The 22,340-nt window shown below is 44.2% G+C and overlaps 1 protein-coding gene across 9 annotated transcripts in view; it reads right to left on the reverse strand.

Annotated features, from left to right (window-relative positions):
• disp1 (dispatched homolog 1 (Drosophila)) overlaps window positions 1-22,340 on the reverse strand; it is a 741,843-nt gene that overhangs the window by 217,262 nt on the left and 502,241 nt on the right. For 8 of the 9 annotated variants that reach the window (XM_072500251.1, XM_072500248.1, XM_072500250.1 and 5 more), the window contains one exon: window positions 16,911-17,490. The exons of the other annotated variant lie outside the window; for it this stretch is intronic. In XM_072500251.1, coding sequence (XP_072356352.1) covers window positions 16,911-17,452 — 542 coding nt within the window. In that variant the 5' untranslated portion in view covers window positions 17,453-17,490. The remainder of the gene's footprint in view (window positions 1-16,910; window positions 17,491-22,340) is intronic. 9 annotated transcript variants of the gene reach the window in all.

The following is a 22,340-nucleotide window of genomic DNA, read 5'->3' on the forward strand; positions in this document are numbered from 1 at the left end:
TACCAGAGTGATGATGATTGGATATCATTAATATCGATAGGCAACACAGTACAACAAAACCATCCTCACTTCCTGAGCTCAAGAATAATTCTCAATGGATACACAACTGAAAGGGAGTTGTATCACCAGTAGAAAGAGTAAATTATTAACTCATTGAAACAAGAACCACTTTCACCCCCACAAATACAGGGGCAGCTGTACTTAAACACACATCTCAGCCTTTCAAACAGTGACTGAGGTGAGGGATAGAGGGCATGGGAATTGCATGTTCAAACACTGTTTAGTCTTGACGGCCACAACATCACTGTAGAAAGGTCAAGAGATCATGGCTTAATAGCAGAGTACTTCATGCCAGTAGGCAACTGTGTGAATTTCCGAAGCTATTAGTGCAGGGCAGTAATGGCTCTGCCAGAAGTTGTACTGATGGATCAGGTCCCCTGTTACTGGGGACAGATGGACTAAAACAATATATATTTTGTCTCACCACTTTCAGCTGGTATTGTTGAGGGGGAGAGGAGTAAACCTATGTCACACGTTCATACAAACAATGGTTTGATTAAAAGCGGGACATTTGCTGTCCAATGTTTACAGAAACATTTTTTTTTTTACCAATTCACCAATTTCCCCCCTCTTATCCTTGAGACAGTGACTTTTTGTGATACTAATCCAAGGCACTAACAGCCCTCCTGTACCTCATATGTGGATTCTCCCTACTCCGCATTCCCCTCTCCTAACACGGTCACCTTGTGCATCTCTATCAAGTCACCTCTCTTCCTTCTTCGCTCCAGTGAGAAAAGCCCTAGCTCCCTCAACCTTTCTTCATAAGACATGCCCTCCAGTCCAGGCAGCATCCTGGTAAATCTCTTCTGTACCCTCTCCAAAGCATCCACATCCTTCCTATAATGAGGCGTTCCTTCAGATGCCTGAGCTCAAATTAATGTTAAACTGGGGACCTTCAGTTCTGTAAAGTTCATGGCTGCACTGGCTGTCGCTTTTCCCCATTAAGTCAGTGGTGATAGGGGAGACCTGCGGTTAACCCTCTGCCACAATTTTACACACAAGCTTATTTGTTGAGGGGACTGGGTTATGTATGTTAATCTTTACAAAGTTTCTTGCTTTCACAGAACATAGACCAGTACAGCACAGTATAGGCCCTTCAGCCCACGATGTCGTGCCGACCATTTATCCTAATCTAAGATCAACCTAACCTGCACCCCTTCAATTTACTGCTGTCCATGTGCCTGTCTAAGAGTCATTAAAATGTCCCTAATGAATCTGACTCCACCACCTCTGCTGGCAGTGCATTCCACACACCCACCACTCTGTGTGTGAAGAACCTACCTCTGACATCTCCCCGATACCATCCTCCAATCACCTTAAAATTATGTCCCCTCGTGACAGCCATTTCTGCCCTAGGGAAAAGTCTCTGGCTATCCACTCTATCCATGCCTCTCATCACCTTGTAATCTATCAAGTCACCTCTCTTCCTTCTTCGCTCCAGTGAGAAAAGCCCGAGCTCCCTCAACCTTCCTTCGTAAGACATGCCCTCCAGTCCAGGCAGCATCCTGGGAAATCTCTTCTGTACCCTCTCCAAAACATCCACATCCTTCCTATAATGAGGCGACCAGAACTGGACATAAAATTCCAAGTGTGGTCTAACTAGAGTTTTATAAAGCTGCAGCAAAACCTTGCGGCTCTTAAACTCAAACCCCCTGTTAATGAAAGCCAACACACAATAAGCCTTCTTAACAACCCTCTCAACCTGGGTGGCAACTTTATGGGATCTATGTACATGGACCCCAAGATCCCTCTGTTCCTCCACACTTCCAAGAATCCTGCCTTTAACCCTGTATTCAGCATTCAAATTCGACCTTCCAAAATAAATCACTTCACATTTATCTAGGTTGAACTCCATCTGCCACTTCTCAGCCCAGCTCTGCATCCTGTCAATGTCCTGTTGTAACCTGCAACAGCCCTCGACACTATCTACAACTCCCCCAATCTTCATGTCATCGGCAAACTTACTAACCCATCCTTCCACTTCCTCATCCAAGTCATTTATAAAAACCACAAAGAGCAGAGGTCCCAGAACAGATCCTTGCGGGACACCACTGGTCACCGACCTCCAGGCGGAATACTTTCCATCCACTATCACTCGCTGTCTTCTTTTGGCCAGCCAATTCTGTATCCAGACAGCCAAATCTCCCTGTATCCCATGCCCCCTAATTTTCTGAATGAGCCTACCATGGGGAACCTTATCAAATGCCTTACTGAAATCCATATACACCACATCCACTCCCGACCTTCATCAATGTGTCTCGTCACATCCTCAAAGAATTCAATGAGGCTTGTGAGGCATGACCTGCCCTTCACAAAGCCATGCTGACTATCTTTAATCAAACTATGTTTTTCTAAATAATCATAAATCCTATCTCTCAGAATCCTTTCCAACATTTTGCTCACCACAGACGTAAGGGTCTGTAATTCCCAGGAATTTCCCTATTCCCTTTCTTGAACAGGGGAACAACATTCGCCTCCCTCCAATCATTCGATCCTACTCCAGTGGAGAGTGAGGATGCAAAGATCAATAATCTTTCAATAATATTCCACTTAAGCAAGGGCTGGTTTAGCACGGGGCTAAATCGCTGGCTTTGAAAGCAGACCAAGGAATGCAGGTCAGCAGCACGGTTCAATTCCCGTACCAGCCTCCCCGAACAGGTGCTGGAATGTGGCGACTAGGGGCTTTTCACAGTAACTTCATTTGAAGCCTACTTGTGACAATAAGCGATTTTCATTTCATTTTCATTTCATTTCAGGCAGAGCATTAATTGCAGTAACAGAGGCCCGTCAGAAGGAAAACAAAATCCTATTATGAGCAATATTTTTGAAAAAAGAAATTGACAGAAGTTTGTAATTTGGTTTGGCATTCAGAACGGAGGGGGTCAAATGAGCTCAAGTGCCTTCTTCATCCTGGAGTCGAATTCACCTGCATTAAATAGTCTTGCCTGCTGCACCAGCTGCAAACAATTGCTTAAAAGCAACCATACTTGATATCTCAGAATGCACTGGATATTAACTGAATGAAATGTGTTTGAATTTCAGTAATACTACTTTGATCAATCAGGAGTTAGTAAACTGTTCCAAATATCCAAGAAATGTAAATGTCCATTTAAGGTTGAAATATTCACCACGGCCCCCATGCTGCGTGCTTCTCATTAGCAGAGAATCATTAAACCCTATTATTACTAGAATTCAGTAATAGATTTGGGACTCTCGGTGCATACTTTTTCTGGATTACAAACCTAATTCGTAGGCTTTTTTCGACTCCCTTTCTCTATAATTTTACTATGTTACACAACATTTAGTTTTATAATTATTGCACGGGATGTGGGTATGCCAGTTAGGCCAGCATTTGTTCGCCAGCCCCAACTGTCCTTGAGAAGGTGGCGGTGAGCCACATTCTTGAACTGCTGCATGTCCATGTGGTGTAGGTACACCCACAGTGCTGTTAGGGACAGAATTCCAGGATTGTGACCCAGTGGTGGAGTAACAAATCTGCAGGGAAAATGCAGAGATAAAAAGATTGGGAACAGTTTAAAATTCAGCAAAGGCGGACCAAGGGATTGATTAAGAAAGGAAAATACAATTTGAAAAGTAAACTACCGGGGAACATAAAAACTGACTGTAAAAGTTTCTATAGGTATGTGAAGAGAAAAAGATTAATAAAGACTAATGTAGGCCCCTTACAGTCAGAAACGGGGGAATTCATAACAGGGAACGTTTGCAGACGACACAAAGGTTGGTGGAATTGCGGATAGCGATGAGGACTGTCTGAGGATACAGCAGGATTTAGATTGTCTGGAGACTTGGGCGGAGAGATGGCAGATGGAGTTTAACCTGGACAAATGTGAGGTAATGCATTTTGGAAGGGCTAATGCAGGTAGGGAATATACAGTGAATGGTAGAACCCTCAAGAGTATTGAAAGTCAAAGAGATCTAGGAGTACAGGTCCACAGATCACTGAAAGGGGCTACACAGGTGGAGAAGGTAGTCAAGAAGGCATACGGCATGCTTGCCTTCATTGGCCGGGGCATTGAGTATAAGAATTGGCAAGTCATGTTGCAGCTGTATAGAACCTTAGTTAGGCCACACTTGGAGTATAGTGTTCAATTCTGGTCGCCACACTACCAGAAGGATGTGGAGGCTTTAGAGAGGGTGCAGAAGAGATTTACCAGAATGTTGCCTGGTATGGAGGGCATAAGCTATGAGGAGCGATTGAATAAACTCGGTTTGTTCTCACTGGAACGAAGGAGGTTGAGGGGCGACCTGATAGAGGTATACAAAATTATGAGGGGCATAGACAGAGTGGATAGTCAGAGGCTTTTCCCCAGGGTAGAGGGGTCAATTACTAGGGGGCATAGGTTTAAGGTGAGAGGGGCAAAGTTTAGAGTAGATGTACGAGGCAAGTTTTTTACGCAGAGGGTAGTGGGTGCCTGGAACTCACTACCGGAGGAGGTAGTGGAGGCAGGGACGATAGGGACATTTAAGGGGCATCTTGACAAATATATGAATAGGATGGGAATAGAAGGATACGGACCCAGGAAGTGTAGAAGATTGTAGTTTAGTCGGGCAGTATGGTCGGCACGGGCTTGGAGGGCCGAAGGGCCTGTTCCTGTGCTGTACATTTCTTTGTTCTTTGTTGTTTGGAACAAAGAAATGGCTGAGGAACTAAATTCGTACTTTGCTTCCGTCTTCACAAAGGAAGACATGAATAATTTACTGGAAGTTCAGAGAAACACAAGTTTTAGTGAAGAGCTAAAAGAAATCAGTATTAGTAGAGAAATGGTTTGGGGAAAATTAATGGGATTGAAGGTGGACAAATCTCCAGGACCTGATAATCTTCATCCCAGAGTATTTCAGGTAATGGCCCTAGAATTGGTATATCCATTGGTGGGCAGCACGGTAGCCTTGTGGATAGCACAATTGCTTCACAGCTCCAGGGTCCCAGATTCGAGTCCGGATTGGGTCAATGTCTGTGCGGAGTCTGCACATCCTCCCCGTGTCTGCGTGGGTTTCCTCCGGGTGCTCCGGTTTCCTCCCACAGTCCAAAGATGTGCAGGTTAGGTGGATTGGCCATGATAAATTGCCCTTAGTGTCCAAAATTGCCCTTAGTGTTGGGTGGGGTTACTGGGTTATGGGGATAGGGTGGCGGTGTTGACCTTGGGTAGGGTGCTCTTTCCAAGAGCCGGTGCAGACTCGATGGGCCGGATGGCCTCCTTCTGCACTGTAAATTCTATGATTGGTGGTCATTTTCCAAAATTCTTTAGACTCTGGAATGGTTCCTACAGATTGGAGGGTAGCGAATGTAACCCTGCTATTCAAACAGGGCGGTAGAGAGAAAACGGAACAATAGACCAGTGAGCCTAACGTCGGTAGTAGGGAAGTTACTGGAGTCCATTATCCAGGATTTCATAGCACAGCATTTGGAAAGCAGTGGTATAATCAGACAAAGTCAGCATGGATTTACGAAAGGAAAATCATGCTTGACAAATCTACTAGAATTCTTTCAAGATGTAACTGGTAGAGTTGACCAGGGAGAACCGGTGGATATATAAGCTGTCAACAAAGTCTCACATAGCAGATTACGATGTAAAGTTAAAATGCATGGGATTATGGGTAGTGTCTACAGATGGACAAAAAGCTGGTTAGCAGACGGGAAGCAAGATTAAATGGGTCTTTTCCCGATCGGCAGTCAATGACTAGTGGGATACCGCAGGGATCTGTGCTAGGGGTCCACCTGTTCACATTATATATTAATGATTTGGATAAGAGAACTAAATGTATTATCTCCAAATTTGCAGATGATTGCAGTGTTAATGTAAGCCTACTTGTGCCAATAAAGATTATTATTATACTTTTGCCACAGAATCCATGGAATCCCTACAGTGCAGAAAGGGGCCATTCGGCTTATCGAGTCTGCACCGACTCTCTGAAAGAGCACCCTACCTAGGCCCAATCCCCAGCCCTATCCCCGTAACCCCACATGCTTGTACACTAAGGGGCAATTGTGGACAGCCACTCCACCTAACCTGCACATCTTTGGACTGTGGGAGGAAACTGGAGCACCGAAGGAAACCCACATAAATTCCACACAGTCACCCAAGGCTGGAATTGAATCTGGATCCCTGACACAGAGAGGCAGCAGTACTAACCACTGTGCCACTGTGCCCCAATTAATAAAGACAACGATACTGTAGCTCTCTTAACCAGTCCTGCCAGCTTCAGTGCACAGGGCCACCCAGGTCCTGCTCCCCCAGCCCTTAAGAATTTTACCTCTTTTTTTATACTGTCTCTCCAAGTTCTTCCTACCAAAATGAATCACCTCACACTTCTCCATATTGAACTTCATCAGTCACCAGTCCGCCCATTCTACCAACTTGCCTGTGTCCTTTTGCAGTTCTACACTGGCCCCCTCACAGTTCACAATGCTTCCAAGATTTGTATAATCTACAATTTTTTAAATTGTGCCTTGCACAGCAAAGCCTGGGTCAGTAATATAGATCAGGAAAAGCAAGGGTCCCACCAATGACCCATGGGGAACACTACTACAAACCTTCCTCCAGCACAAAAACATCCATTAACCATCACTCTCTGTTTTCCTATCACTCTGCCAATAAATTATCCATGTTGCTACTGGTCCTTCTAATCCATGAGCTTCAATTTTGTTTACAAGTCTGTTGTGTGGCACTTTATAAAACGCCTTTTGGAAGTCCATCCACAACACATCAACAACATTACCCTCATCAAAGGATCCAAGTTCGATTCCAGCCTTGGGTGACTGTCTGTGTGGAGTTCGCTCGTTCTTGCCGTGTCTGCGTGGGTTTCCTCCGGGTGCTACGGTTTCCGCCCACAGTCCAAAGATGTACAGGTTAGGTGAATTGGCCATTCTAAATTGTCCCTTCGTGTCCAATGGTTAGGCGAGGAATTGGGCCTGGGTAGGGTGCTCTTTCAGACGGTCAGGGTAGATTCGAAAGGCCTCATTCTGCGCTGTGGGGAATCAATGATTCTATGAACCATTGTTGATTGTCATAAAAACCCATCTGATTCACTGATGTCCTTTAAGGAAGGAAATCTTCTGCCCTTACCTGGTCTGGCCTATGTGTGACTCCAGACCCACAGTTGACTCTTAACTGCCCCTTCAAGGGCAATTAGGAATGGGCAAGAAATGCTGGCCCAGCCACGATGCCCACATGCTTGTGACACCAATAAAGATTCTGAACAAAAAAAAATGCCTTATGACTTTCCTATGATGTCACGGAGGACCTTTCCATCTCTCTCCCCTTTCACACCCCCGGCTCTCCGTGCTCTCACTCCCCAACTCTCGTTCTGGACCTTAATCTCTTGAATTTTTCAAATGTCAGTCTTGAACATGCTCAATGATGAAACCTCTACAGCCCTATGGGGTAGAGAAGAACTTTCTTCCCATCTCAGTTCTTAACGACCTACCGCTTATTCTGGCAATGTGTTCCTTGGTTTTAGACCATCCCACCATCAGACCAAAAGACATGGGAGCAGAATTAGGCCATTTTGCCCATCAAGTCTACTCGACCATTCAATCATGGCAGATAAGTTTCTCATCACCATTCTCCTGCCTTCCCCCCATAACCCCTGATTCCCATATTAATCAAGGACCATGCAGGAGAAACATCCTTCCTGCATCTACCCTATCTATTTTAGGTCTCAATGAGGACATCTCTAGTTATTCTAAACGCTAGAGAATACAGGGGTAGTCTCCTCACCAAGAAATACTTTGCATTTCTGTCTTTTCCAGTCAAAGTGGATAACTTCACATTTTTTCACCTTATATTCCATCAGCCCATGTTCATGGCCACTCATTTTGTTTGTCTAAATCCCCTTGAAGCCTCTTTGCATCTCCTCAAAACTCATACTCCCACCCTAGTTTTGTGGCATCAGCAAACTTGAAAATATTACATTTGGTCCCCACATCCAAATCATTGATATATATTGTGAATAGCTGTGGCCCAAGAAGAGATTCTTGTGGTACCTCACTAGTCACAGCCTACCAACCTGAGAATGACCCATTTATTCCTACTCTCTGGTTTCAGTCCATTAACCAATTCTCAATCTATGCCATTATATCACCCCCAATCCCATCTGCTTAAATTTGTTTACTATCCCTTTTTAAAAAAAAAAATCCAATTAAGGGGCAATTTAGTGTGGCCAATCCACCTACTGTGCGCATCTTTGTGTTGTGGGGGTGAGACCCACGCAGACACAGGGAGAATGTGCAAACTCCACACAGTGGCCTGGGCCGGGTCAAACCTGGGTCCTTGGCACCATGAGGCAGCAGTGCTATCTACTGCGCCACCATGCCGCCCTTATTTGCTATCCCTCTTGAAAGCCATGTGAAAATCCAAATATACCACATCCACTTGTTCACCCCTATCTATTCTGCTAGCTACAGCCTCAAAAATCTCCAACCGGTTGATCAAATATAATTTCCCTTTCATAAATCCATGTTGACGTTGTCCAATCCTACCATTATTTTCTGTGTCCAGTTATCACGTCCTTTATAAGTAAGTTCGTGAAAATGGCAAATGTAATCTTCTGATGGGCAGAAAATGCACGTAAAATACAGCAGTTATCCTTATAGTAATTGACTGTGAACTCAGCACAGATAAAGCCAGATATATAGGCCGTACATCCCAACAACTGGCTGGATCATATCAAACAGCACGTCCCTTTGGCTGTTTGCAATAAGCAGGGTACTGACTACTCAACCAGCCTGTACTTGCAAAACTCAGGATATAGAGTCCGACGTTAGATGTGATTCAGCGATTGGACAGCAATTGTCTAGCGGTCACAAGTGTGTCAAGAATTACATGAACAACCAATTTAATATTTCAAACATTTATGCTTGCTAGAAACTACATGTATCCCTAGATAGATAGATAGAAAAATAGTTAGTTAGATGGATAGATAGTTATATCTAGATAGATAGATATATCTACCTATCCAGGCGTACGGTGTGTTAGCTTTTATTGGTAGAGGGATTGAGTTTCGGAGCCATGAGGTCATGTTGCAGCTGTACAAAACTCTGGTGCGGCCGCATTTGGAGTATTGTGTGCAATTCTGGTCACCGCATTATAGGAAGGATGTGGAAACATTGGAAAGGGTGCTGAGGAGATTTACCAGAATGTTGCCTGGTATGGAGGGAAGATCTTATGAGCTAAGGCTGAGGGACTTGAGGCTGTTTTCGTTAGAGAGAAGAAGGTTAAGAGGTGACTTAATTGAGGCATACAAGATGGTCAGAGGATTGGATAGGGTGGACAGTGAGTGCCTTTTTCCTCGGATGGTGATGTCTAGCACGAGGGGACATAGCTTTAAATTGAGGGGAGATAGATATAAGACAGACGTCAGAGGTATGTTCTTTACTCAGAGAGTAGTAAGGGTGTGGAATGCCCTGCCTGCAACAGTAGTGGACTAGCCAACACTAAGGGTATTCAAATGGTCATTGGATAGACATATGGACGATAAGGGAATAGTGTAAATGGGCTTTAGAGTGGTTTCACAGGTCGGCGCAACATCGAGGGCCGAAGGGCCTGTACTTCGCTATAATGTTCTATGTTCTACGCAGGGACCTGACCTCTGCAAGGAAAAGGAACATGTCCAGGCATTGTAATTCTTTTGAATTAAACAAAAGCGTGGCGGACAATATCTCCTCGGTGCATTCTCTGTGGCAGGCAAAGTCTCGACCAAATTCGAGCCAATTTGCCAACCAATCCTTTGTCATATAGTGGAAACTGGTGTTTCTTTTGAAATTCAGCATTCTTGCATCTATCCTTTTTTTTAAATTTAGAGTACCCAATTATATATTTTTCCAATTAAGGGGCAATTTAGTGTGACCAATCCACTAACCTGCACATTTTTGGGTTGTGGGGGTGAAACCCATGCAGACACGGGGAGAATGTGCAAACTCCACACGGACAGTGACCCAGAGCTGGAATTCAAACCCGGGTCCTCAGTGCTGCAGTCCCAGTGCTAACCACTGCACCACCGTGTTGCCCCTTTCTTGCATCTATCCTGATGAGTGCAAGATGGAAAGCTTCAACAGCAATACTCAAGTTCTATGCTACCAAATCACATCTTAAAAGGAAATACATTTGACAACTGAAGAGCCTTTGGGTTATTTACACAGGTGAGAAGGGCAAAGTTCTTCATTTCCAAACACCTTTTATCATCTTAGAATACCCCAAAGCAGTTTACAACCAATGAAGTACTTTTGAGGTGTAGTCAGGATTGTAATGTAGGACATGCGGCAGCCAGGTTGCGCACATTACAGCCGATTCTCACAAACATTGACATGCCGATCAATAATCTCTTTTTACTGGAATTGGTTGAGGGATAGTTATTGGTTGGGACATTTTTAAGAAGGCACCTACTCTTCTTTGAAACAATGCCATGATATTGTTTCTGAGAGGACAAACAGGGCCTCGGCTTAATGTTCACATACAAGGCTCAGCCCTTTGAATGGTTATTCTAGTACGCAGAAGGACTTCAGGCTGTGGCTTTTAAAAAATGTATTCGCGGGCTGTGAACATCACTTGCATTTGTTGTTCATCCTTAACTGCCATTAAATAGGTGGTAGTGAGCTGCCTTCTTGAACCACTGTAGTCCATGTGGTGTAGGTACATCCATGGTGCATTATGGGAAGGGATTTTGACCAGTGAAAGTCAGGATGGTGTGTGGTTTGGTGGAGAACTTGCAGGTGGTGGACAAGGATTTGCAAGTTGCCGTCAAAGGTGCATTTTGCATAAGGTACACACTGCTGCCATGATGCACTGTTGGTGGGAGGAGTGGATGGTTAAGTTGCTGCTAAGGTGGCTGCTTTGTACTGGAGGATGTTGAACTTATCAAGTGTTGTTGCAGCTACACTCATCCAGGCAAATGGAGACTATTCCATCACACTCCTGGCAGACCCTTTGTAGATGATGGATAGGCTTGAAGAGTCAGGAAATGAATTACTTGCCACAAAATTCTCAGCCTCTGACCTGCTCTTGTAGCACATAATATCTAAAGGGCAGGGGCAGTTAAGTTTTTGGTGAGTGGTAAACACCGGGATGATGATAGTTTCGGGGGATTTAGCAATTGTAATGCCATTGAATGTCAAGCAGGGTTAGATTCTCTACTGTTGGATATGGTCACTGCCTGACACTTGTGTGGCATGAGTATTAATTGCCACTTATCAGTCCAAGCCTGGAGATTGTCCAGGTGTGCACGGCATGGCTTCAGTTTCTGAGTTGCAAGTGCAACTGACCACTGCATCAGCACACATCCCCACTTCGGAGTTTATGTTTAAGGGAAGATCTTTGAAGCAGTTGAAGATGGCTGGGCCTAGGACACTACCCTGAGGAACTTCTGCAGCAATGTCTTGGGATTGAGCGGATTGTCTCCAACAATCACAGCCATCTTCCTTTGTGCTAACTATTACTCCAACCAGTTCAGAGTTTTTCCCATGATTCCCATTGGCTTCAATTTTACTAGGGCTCCTTGGTGACACTCTCAGTCAAATGCTGCCTTGATGCCAAGGGCAGTCAACTCACCTCATTTTGGGACTTCTGCCCTTTTGTACATGTTCGGACCCAGGCTGTACTGAGGGCAGGAGCTGGGTGGTCTGAGAGAAACTCAAACTGAGCAAGTTGTTACTGAGCAAGTGCAGTTTGATAGAACCATGATGTTTAAGTGCTAAGCGATGACGATTCTTTTTTGACAAACATTCTGAGTAATGCTGGCATATGGCCAGATTAACCCTTTCCCTCCCAAAAATAATCACTGATCGTATTACCTGTTGGAAAATAATGGAAATTTCAAACATTTACAGATAATACTCGAGGTGGAAAGTCTCCTACGAATATTAGAAAATAAAATGAACTCCCATGTTTACTGGTTACTGATGACATTAGTTATCCACTGAATAGTTGTTACAAGCAAAGCTTGCTCTGTGTTACAGGAAGGGAGATTCCATGACTTTTCTCAGGTTGCTGCAACAGCTCCATGTAAAATACAACACACTGTTGTGAGCAGCCCTGATGTCTCACTGGGAATTTACACGGGCACTGTGAGAAACTTTGCAGGTATACGTTTAACAATCGCCAAGGCAATGAGGCCATCACAAGGAACTGAGGAAGTTTGATGTTCCAATGTGTATAAAATATTGCTAGTGAAGAGTCCACATTCACAGACACACACTCACACACACAAAGATCGGCCTAATCGGTTAATGTTAGAAGGCTGCAAGGTAGCACAGTCGTTACCATTGCTGCCTCACAGCGCCAGGGACCAGGGTTCAATTCTGGTCTTGAGTGACTGTGTGGAGCTTGCACTTTCTCCCCGTGTCTGTGTGGGTTTCCTCCGGGTGCTCTGGTTTCCTCCCACAGTCCAAAGATGTGCAGGTTTGGTGGATCAGTAATATTCAATTTGCGGGGTTAAAGGGATAGGGCAGCGGTTGGACCTAGTGGTTGGTTTGGAGAGTTGGTGCAGATCCAATGGGCTGAATGGCCCCCTTCTGCACTGTAGAGGTTCTATAGATTCAATCTCTTGCATTTTCCCAATTACCCTGTAAATATTTTATCTTCAGGTGCTAATCCCATTCCCTTTAAAAGTCCTGACTGAATTTGCCTCCATCACACTCTCAGGCACTGTATTTCAGATCCTAGCCAAACACGTGTAAAACAGTTTACTCTCATTTTGTGGTTGGTTCTTTTGCTAATCACTTGGAATTGGTGAACTCTGGTTCTCAGCCCTTCTAACCAATGAGGACAGTTTCTCCCTATCTACTCTGTCCAGACCCCTCATGATTTTGAACACCTCAAATCAAATCTCCTCTCAAGCTTCTCTATTCCAAGGAGAACAGTCTCAGCTTCTCGAGTCTATCCTGGAGTTATTCTCAGAGATCTTTCCTGGCATCTTCTCTAAAAGCTGCACTCCAGTTGAGGCTGAACGAGTGGTTTAAAAGGTTTGCCATGACTTAAGGCTTTTGTATTCTATGTTTCTATGTATAAAGCCAAGAATCCCGTGTGCTTTATTTAACCAGTTTCTCACCTTTTCCTAGCATTTAAACAATTTGTGCATCTAGCCCCAGGTCTCTCTGTTCCAGAATTCCTGCAGAATGTTATCCTTTATTTTGTCTTGCCTCTCATTGATCTTCCTACCAAAATAGGTCACGTCACACTTCTCGGCATAAAATGTCATCCGTCACATGTCTGCACATTCCACCAGTCAATTTCTTCAAAGTCCAACATTTTATCCTCCTCATAGAATCCCTCATAAGTGCAGCAGGAGGCCATTCAGCCCATCGAATGTGCATCAACCCTCTGAAAGAGCACCCTACCTAGGCACATGACTCCCCCTCCCCCCCACCCACCTAACTTTTTGGTCATTAAGGGGCAATTAGTGTGGCCACTCCACCTAACCTTATAGAATTCATAGAATTTACAGCGCAGAAGGAGGCCATTCGGCCCATCGAGTCTGCACCGGCTCTTGGAATGACCACCCTACCCAAGGTCAACACCTCCACCCTATCCCCATAACCCAGTAACCCCACCTAACACTAAGGGCAATTTTGGACACTAAGGGCAATTTAGCATGGCCAATCCACCTAACCTGCACATCTTTGGACTGTGGGAGGAAACCGGAGCACCCGCAGGAAACCCACGCACACACGGGGAGGATGTGCAGACTCCGCACAGACAGTGACCCAAGCCGGGAATCGAACCTGGGACCCTGGAGCTGTGAAGCAATTGTGCTATCCACAATGCTACAGAGCTGCCCTTACAGTTATCCTCACAGTTCACAGTACTTCCAAGCTTTGTGTCATCTGAAAATTTGGAAATTGTACTTTATACCAGTGGTTCCCAACTGGTGTGCCGTGAATACCGGCCAAATGTGCCATGAAAAGAGATTCAAAATGATTCAAAATTCATGTACTTAATCTAAAACTAACCTTCGCCTTCAGTTCTGTGTTTGGCATTTCTAAGACCCGATGAATCTTGGGCCTCCTGCGCATGCACAGGCTGGGAAAGAGACTTTTTATGTTGCTCGGGCCCATGCGCATAACCAACGGGACTTGGAGTCCGCACAAAAAGTGAAAACTCAAAAAGGGTACGAAAAACCCTGGGAGAAGCGAGAGAGATAGGGGAGTTTAAAAAAAGGGGGAGAGGACAAGGAGAAGTTAACAACAAAGTTTCCAGAAAGGGAGGAAGACAGAGAAGATAGGAGATGTGACTCAAAATGTTTTTAGAATATAGAGGTGTGCCATGACATATAAAAGGTTGGGAACCACTGCTCAATCATCAATGTAAAGAAAAGCAGCGATTCTAGTACTGATACCTGGGGAACACACTGAATACCTTCCTCCAGTCCACTCTGTATCCGGCCATTTAGCCAATTTCAATCTGCCTCTTACCCTTTTAAAGAGAAATTCACGCTGCCACTCACTCTTTTATTCCACGGGCTTCTATTCTTCTAAAAAGCCAATTATGTGGCACTCCATATACTGTGGAAATCCATATACTGCAGTTCAACCACGTTGTGCTCACCAACCCTCTTGTCCCACCATTAAAAAAACGAAATCAAGTTAGTTAAACCCCGATTGAACAAGCTCATGCTACCTTTTCTTAATCAATCCACATAGTTGTTAATTTAGTCCCGGATTACCACAGAGCTTTCACTGACCGGCTCGTAGTCGCTGGATTTATCCTCACATCATTTCTTTAATGTGAGTGCAACACTTGCAATTCTCCAGACAAGTGACACCACCCCACTATCGAAGGAGGAACGGGAGATTATAACTATAACTTTCTCCCTCCCGAACTAGCTCAGATGGTAACAAATCTACTGTTGTTTTAGTTGAGATCAAAAAGACAATGAAGGTCAGGAATCAACGGCAAGATCCTCTAGTCCCTCTGGCTCATTGCAAAGGTAGGTAATTAATTTTCTCATTCAGTTACGAGAACTCAAAAATAAATTAAAGCACGTGTTGCAATTCTTTGGCAGTCTGCAGGAAAACCTGGAGGCTGCATCAGGACGAAACAAGTCAGTGATTTGAAATGGGCAAGATAAGGGCAGCACGGTAGCATAGTGGTTAGCGCTATGGCTTCACAGGGCCAGGGTCCCAGGTTAGATTCCCGCTTGGAGTCACTATCTGTGCGGGGTCTGCACGTTCTCCCTGTGTGTGCGTGGGTTTCCTCCGGGTGCTCCGGTTTCCTCCCACAGTCCAGGATGTGCAGGTTAGGTGGATTGGCCATGATAAATTGCCCTTAGTGTCCAAAATTGCCCTTTGTGTTGGGTGGGGTTGCTGGGTTATGGGGATAGGGTGGAGGTGTGGGCTTGGGTAGGGTGCTCTTTCCAAGAGCCGGTGCAGACTCGATGGGCCGAATGGCCTCCTTCTGCACTGTATATTCTATGATTACAAGGAAGGCACTGTTTGCGAATATTGGCAAATGGCCTGTTTCCAATGCTCTAATAATATTCAGTACAGCAAATTGAAAAAGCAAGACATCATGGCACAGTGTATTTACCATGGCATTAAGCACCTAGTCCTGGTTTATCAATGTGGGGAGCTGCTGAACAGATGTCATGTACTTTCCTGAAGGGAGGGGAGAAACATGTAAGGAAGAAAAGTTATCGGGTAGCCGTTATTAGTGATATGGCTGGAGGGAAGGGAACAAGAAACGTGTCCACTTGACTGCAGATTGCCTCTTGATTACAAAACCATGAACTATCAAATATTGAAAGGAAATGCTGTCACTAAGCTTATTTAGTGTATTTCTGCCTATACTAAGGCCATTACATGTAAATAACATGCAATAATTTCACATGCGGGCAGTTAGCTTAGATACATAGAATTTACAGTGCAGAAGGAGGCCATTCAGCCCATCGAGTCTGCACCGGCTCTTGGAAAGAGCACCCTACCCAAGGCCAACACCGCCACCCTATCCCCATAACCCAGTAACCCCAACCAACACTAAGGGCAATTTTGGACACTAAGGGCAATTTATCATGGCCAATCCACCTAACCTGCACATCTTTGGACTGTGGGAGGAAACCGGAGCACCCGGAGGAAACCCACGCACACACGGGGAGGATGTGCAGACTCCGCACAGACATTGACCCAAGCCGGAATCGAACCTGGGACCCTGGAGCTGTGAAGCAATTGTGCTATCCACAATGCTACCATGCCGCCCAGATGGCGCGATGTACTCAGAATAATGCTCAGAGCTTGGGTTGGATTCCCATTCCAGCTGAGGTAGACTTGGGACTGGCCGCTTCGACTTGCTCTTGAGAATTGAAGGCAACAACAAACCACAGCTCGGGATGAAACATCGGCAAACAATGAGCCACAGCTTTGCTTTCAGGCAGATCACACATAAATGAACTAAATGTTTCATATGCAATGCTCTTAATTAATTTGCACAAATTACCCCCAATGCCTTTATGTTTAACAACTGAAACTGTGTTATACACATCAAAATACACTTTCCAAATACAGCCCAAGTATTGAAGAATAATTAAGTCGTAGTCGGGTTGATGTTTCACGAAAGAACCACATTCCCAATGTTTACACTGAGCCTCACACAGCTGCTCTCTCAAGTATCTCTTTCAAATAAGGAAAGCTTACCGCAGGCAAAATGCAGCCAGGACCCAGACAGATAAATTGTCTTTTTTTAAAACACGGCACCAGACACAGATTTTTAGAGAACTCAAGTTATTTTCATTCAATGAACTAAATCCTCATTTCCTTCCAACCCCACAGTAGTTATATTTGGGGAAAACCAACAGGAAAATGTTCATTGATTATTTTTGTGAAAGATTGCCTTGATGAAGCATACCTGATGTTGTGGACGTGTTGCTGTTGCGCAGGTTGATGCTGGAAATGGTCAGGCCATCGGTGATGAAGACAAAGGGGAGCGTGATCGATGAGAGATGAGGCAGGCTGGAGGCAGCAGCTGGCTGGATGGAGAGGGGAAGTGTTTTGGCACACGGATGTCGGGTACTCGGAGCAAGCTTGCAGACAGGAGGGAGTCAATGGAGAGGTGATGGTGGCATTTCCCAAAGAATGGCAATCTGGCTGGTTACCGTGACAACACAAGGGATGATGGTATGGACAATGGTGGCAACATTGTGGCAGCAGCGGCACAGGTCTTTGGTTATTCGTTGTGCTGTCTGGAAAGAGGGAAGAAGGCTTAACAGTGCCATTAGGCAGCGTGCCACTGTTCTGACTCACTTTTGCCCTGGAGGTCTCCTTGGCTGACAGCTGCTGGGAGAGGTGGTCTCCATCGCAGGCTGCAGGGATGCTGTTACCGTTAGCATTTGATGGGACACTGCCATTGCTCTGAAGCATGAAGTCACCATTCCTGTTGCTCATAGCCATGCTCTTCTTTCACCAGCTTCTTCACACCCAGCGCACGCCTGAAGATAGAGCACAATGAAAACAAGATGTTAAAAACACTTTCAGTAAGGCAGCACGGTGGCGCAGTGGTTAGCACAGTTGCCTCACGCGCCGAGGTCCCAGGTTCAATCCCGGCTCTGGATCACTGTCCGTGTGGAGTTTGCACATTCTCCCTGTGTCTGCGTGGATTTCGCCCTCACAACCCAAAGGTGTGCAGGATAGGTGGATTGGACACACTAAATTGTCCCTTAATTGGAAAAAATTAACTGGATACTCTAAATTTTTTTTTAAAACACTTTCAGTTAAAAAGACCTCAGGATCTATCACATTTCCTGATCCTACTGAGTCACCTCGCTTCCCCTCCCAGATCATTCAATAAGATAGAAGGAACAGCCAAAGTCACCCCTCAAAATACCACGTACAAAATCCTGAAATAGCAACAGTCGCTCAGACCTGGATTATCTCAATGAACAGAATGTTTGAGCAAAGAGGTAAATCAATCAAGTCATCCTGGTGACATTGCTCAAAGACAAATAATAGGAATTTGAAGAACACAGCCATATTCGGCAGTTTTGTGACAAATAAAAGATTTTATCTTTATGAAAATGCTAAAATTCAATAAGGAAACCCAAGGTCAGGATGGAAACAGTAGTGGCCGATAAATAATAGACATACAGTGTTCCAATCCCAGCTGATGTTAATCCTGTACAAGTCTGATCTCACAGGGAAACATGGCTTGATATATCCTCATTTGAATTTTGTTTAGGTCGATTTGATATTTGTAGCTGGGGGTGAAACTTGTTTTTCATTTTGCTCTGGGTGGGGTTTTGGACCCAAGTCCAAAAAGGGTTGAGGGTTATCCTCAAGATGGCTATGTTCACATCTAGCTTTAGAAGAGGGGAGGGGGGTTGGGTGCAGCCTTGCATTTGGGGAAGGCCTGTGTTGGGAAGTTTTTTCTATTTTTGTTCCTTTTCTCTTATCTTTTTCTTTATTTGGTAGCGTCTCAAGTAGAGGTCGTCAGTTTGTTGCTTCAATTTGGTCAATTAACAATTTTCCCTTTTTGTAATGACACCCAAGAATGTTTTATCTAATCTGTACAAAGTTTTGTTTGTTGGAATGCAACCGGGCTGAATCACCCAGTGAAACGCTCGGAAGTATTTTCTCACCTATAGAAGGTTAAGGCTGAAATTGTTTTGCTTCAAGAGACCCATTTTGCGCACTTGAAATCACTTTAGACTCAGGAGGGGGTGGGCGGGGCGGTTCTTTGATTCCAATTTTCACTCTAAATCACGGCTTTGTACAATCCTGATTCATAAAAATATTCCATTTACATAGAACCATACATACAAAACAGAAGCAGGAGGAGGCCATTCGGCCCTTCGAGCCTGCTCCACCATTCAATATGATCATGGCTCATCATCAAGTTCATTACCCTGATCCCACCTTTCCCCCTTATCCATTGATCCCTTTAGCCCCAAGAGCGATATCTAATTCCTTTTGAAATTGCACAACGGCGGGTGGCACGGTGGCGCACTGGTTAGCACTGCTGCCTACAGTGCTGAAGACCCGGGTTTGATCCCGGCCCCGGGTCATTGCCTGTGTGGAGTTTGCACAATCTCCCCGTGTCTGCGTGGATCTCACCCCCACAACCCAAGATGTGCAGGTTTTGTGGATTGGCCACACTAAATTACCCCTTAATTGGAAAAAAAATAATTGGGTACTCTGAATTTAAAAAAAGAAAGAAATTACACAGCGTTTTGGCCTCAATTACTTTCCGTGGTAGCGAATTCCACAGATTCACCTCTCTCTGGGTGAAGAAATTTCTCCTCACCTCAGTCCGAAAAGGTTTACCCCTTGTCCTCAAACTATGACCCCTAGTTCTGGACTCCCCCACAATCGGGAACATTCTTTCTGAATCTACCCTGTCTAATCCGGTTAGAATTTTTTAAGTTTCTATGAGATCCCCCCCTCACTCTTCTAAACTCCAATGAATATAATCCTAACCAAATTAGTCTCTCCTCATATGACAGTCCCGCCATCCCAGAAATCAGCCTGGTAAACTTTTGCTGCACTCCCTCCATAGCAAGAACATCCTTCCTCAGATAAGGACACCAAAACTGCACATACTACTCCTCACCTCACGTGGCCTCACCAATGCCCGATACAATTGCAGTAAAACATCCTTATTCCTATACTCAAATCCTCTCACTGTGAAGGCCACCATACTATTTACCACCTTTACTGCCTGCTGTATCTGCTTGCTTACTTTTAGCGACTGATACACGATGACACCATTCAAATAATAATCTGCCTTCCTATTTTCGCTAACGAGGTGGATAACCTCACATTTATCCACGTTATACTGCATCTGCCACGCATATATCCACTCACTCAGCCTGTCCCAATCCCGCTGAAGCATCTCTGCATCCTCCTCACAGCTCACCCTCCCACCCAACTTTGTATCATCTGCAAATTTGGAGATAATACATTTAGTTCCCTTGTCCAAATCATTAATATATAATGTGAACAGATGGGGTCCTAGTACCCTGCAGTACCTCACTGGTCACTGTCTGCCAATCGGAAAAAGACCTATTTATTCCTGTCTGCTAACCAGCTTTCTATCCATCTCAAAACACTACCCACAATCCCATGCGCTTTAACTTTACATAATAATCTGCTGTGTGAGGCCTTGTTGAAAGCCTTCTGAAGTTCTAAATAAACCACATCCACCGATTCTCCCTGTTCAACTCTGCTAGTTACATCTTCAAAGAATTCTAGTAGATTTGTCAAGCATGATTTCCCTTTCGTAAATCCATGCTGACTTTGTCTGATTACACCACTACTTTCCAATTTGTCTCTTCACTTATCAACAGATCCTAATGGTTACTATGTGATTGTAGTTTATTTAGTAAACAAGTAATCCAATTGTGATGATGCTCAGTTCTTTTTTTCCCTCTTTGTCTAACTTGCAAAATCATCTGATTCATGGTGGGGACCTCAATTGTGTTTTAAATCCTTCACTTGACCGCTCTCAAAACTGGTGTGTGCTCTTTTGCTAGATCAGCTTCTGTTATTGATTTTTTTTCTACAAATCTACAAGGTTCTAACCCTTGGCCATTTCTTTTTCCTACTGCAAGAGATTTTTCTTTTTTCTCTGCAGTTCATCATTCTTATTCAAGAGATTTTTAAAATCTTGGATAGTAAACCTCTTTTTGTTTTAGACTCCAGTGACTATCATAGCATTGTCATATGTGATCATGCCCCCCTATCGATGCTTTCCTGAAAATGTGCCCGCTCAACGCACTTGGCATTTGATCCTGTTCTTCTCTCTGTTGAAAAAGTTCTTAAATTGAACCCCCACAGATTGATTTGTTCTCGGACATTAATACGACCCCATACGTAACAGTATCCACTACTTGTGAAGCATTTAAGGTTCATATCCGGGGCCAAATCATTTAATACACAAGGAGTAATAAGCAGTGCTCAAATTGCCTATCTGAATTGGTTGACCTTATGCTCCAAGGTTCGCTTCTGCTCTAACTCCCAAGCTTTATAAGGAAAGACTCCATTTACAGACATAATTTGATCTTTTATCCACCAACGTTTTAATGAAATCAAGACTGTTGCGACCATGGTGAAAAAGCCAGCAAAAGTCCTTCTCACCAACTTCACAAGTCAGTGACCTCTAATCTGATTACAGAAATTCGCACGGAATCTGGTACTTCTACCCCAAGCGCATAAACGATCAATTAAAAACTTTCTATTCTATCCTGTATTCCTCTGAGGCTGCAGACAATTTTAGTTTTCATTCGTTTTCTGACAAGCTTGATATTCCAACCATGAGCCCTAGTAATAGGTCCACATTAGACAATCCCATCTCAACTCTAAATTGATCAAGCCATCAAGGCGGTCCTCCCATTCATATCCCCTGCTTAGCTCAGTCTTCTCAGAATCGCTTTTTCGTGGTAATCTTCCTCAGGCAAACATCTGACTAATGCCGAAAAAGGCGAAGACTCCCATGGGTGCAGCTCCTATTTCGCTGCTAGACACAGATTACAAGATACTAGACAAAGCTCTTAACCTCCATTTGGAGCCCATTTTGCCAAGTATTGTCTCTCTTGAACAATCTGGCTTTATTAAGGGTCAATTCTCCAATTTAAGACGGCTACTTAATATTATTTACTCCAAAATTCCTTCGCCTCTTCCAGATTTCCTGAAAAAGTATTTGACCGTGTAGAATACAAGGTTTTACAAAAAATTTCTTTTGATCCAGTTTTATCTTGCGGATTAGAATTTTATATTCATCACCTGTAGCTTCAATCTGTATTAATTTTTCATACTCTTGCTTATTTTCCCCTCCACAGAGATACCAGATAGCTGTCCTTTATCCCATTATCTTTTTGCTATTACTATTGAGCTACTTGCTGTGACCTTCGATCCAATAAGGATGTCACTGGAATAATCAGGGTGCTTTATGCCATCAGGTCTCTACTTATGTCAATGATCTTTTGTTATGCTCATCTTTTTTTAAGAAACATTTTTATTCGGTTTTTAACATTTTACACATAAAACAAAACAATGCAAGTCAGCAAAAACAACAAACCCACTCCACCACTCAATACCCCAATAACACAACAAAACCTTCCCCATCCTCACCTCCCAATTCTTTAAAGTGTATAATAAACAGACCCCATCTCTTATGGAACCTCTCCATCACCCCCTCAAAGCAAACTTAACCTTGACTAAATACAGGAACTCCATCAAGTCCCCCGTCACACTGAGGCACAGCACAGGGAAGTTGACCTCCACCCACCAGGGCCCTCCTGTGAGCATTCAGCGAGGTGAAAGCTAAAACATCTGCCCTCGCTCC

Source organism: Scyliorhinus torazame, chromosome 4, assembly GCF_047496885.1.
Source record: "Scyliorhinus torazame isolate Kashiwa2021f chromosome 4, sScyTor2.1, whole genome shotgun sequence".
Taxonomy (NCBI): Eukaryota; Metazoa; Chordata; class Chondrichthyes; order Carcharhiniformes; family Scyliorhinidae; genus Scyliorhinus; species Scyliorhinus torazame.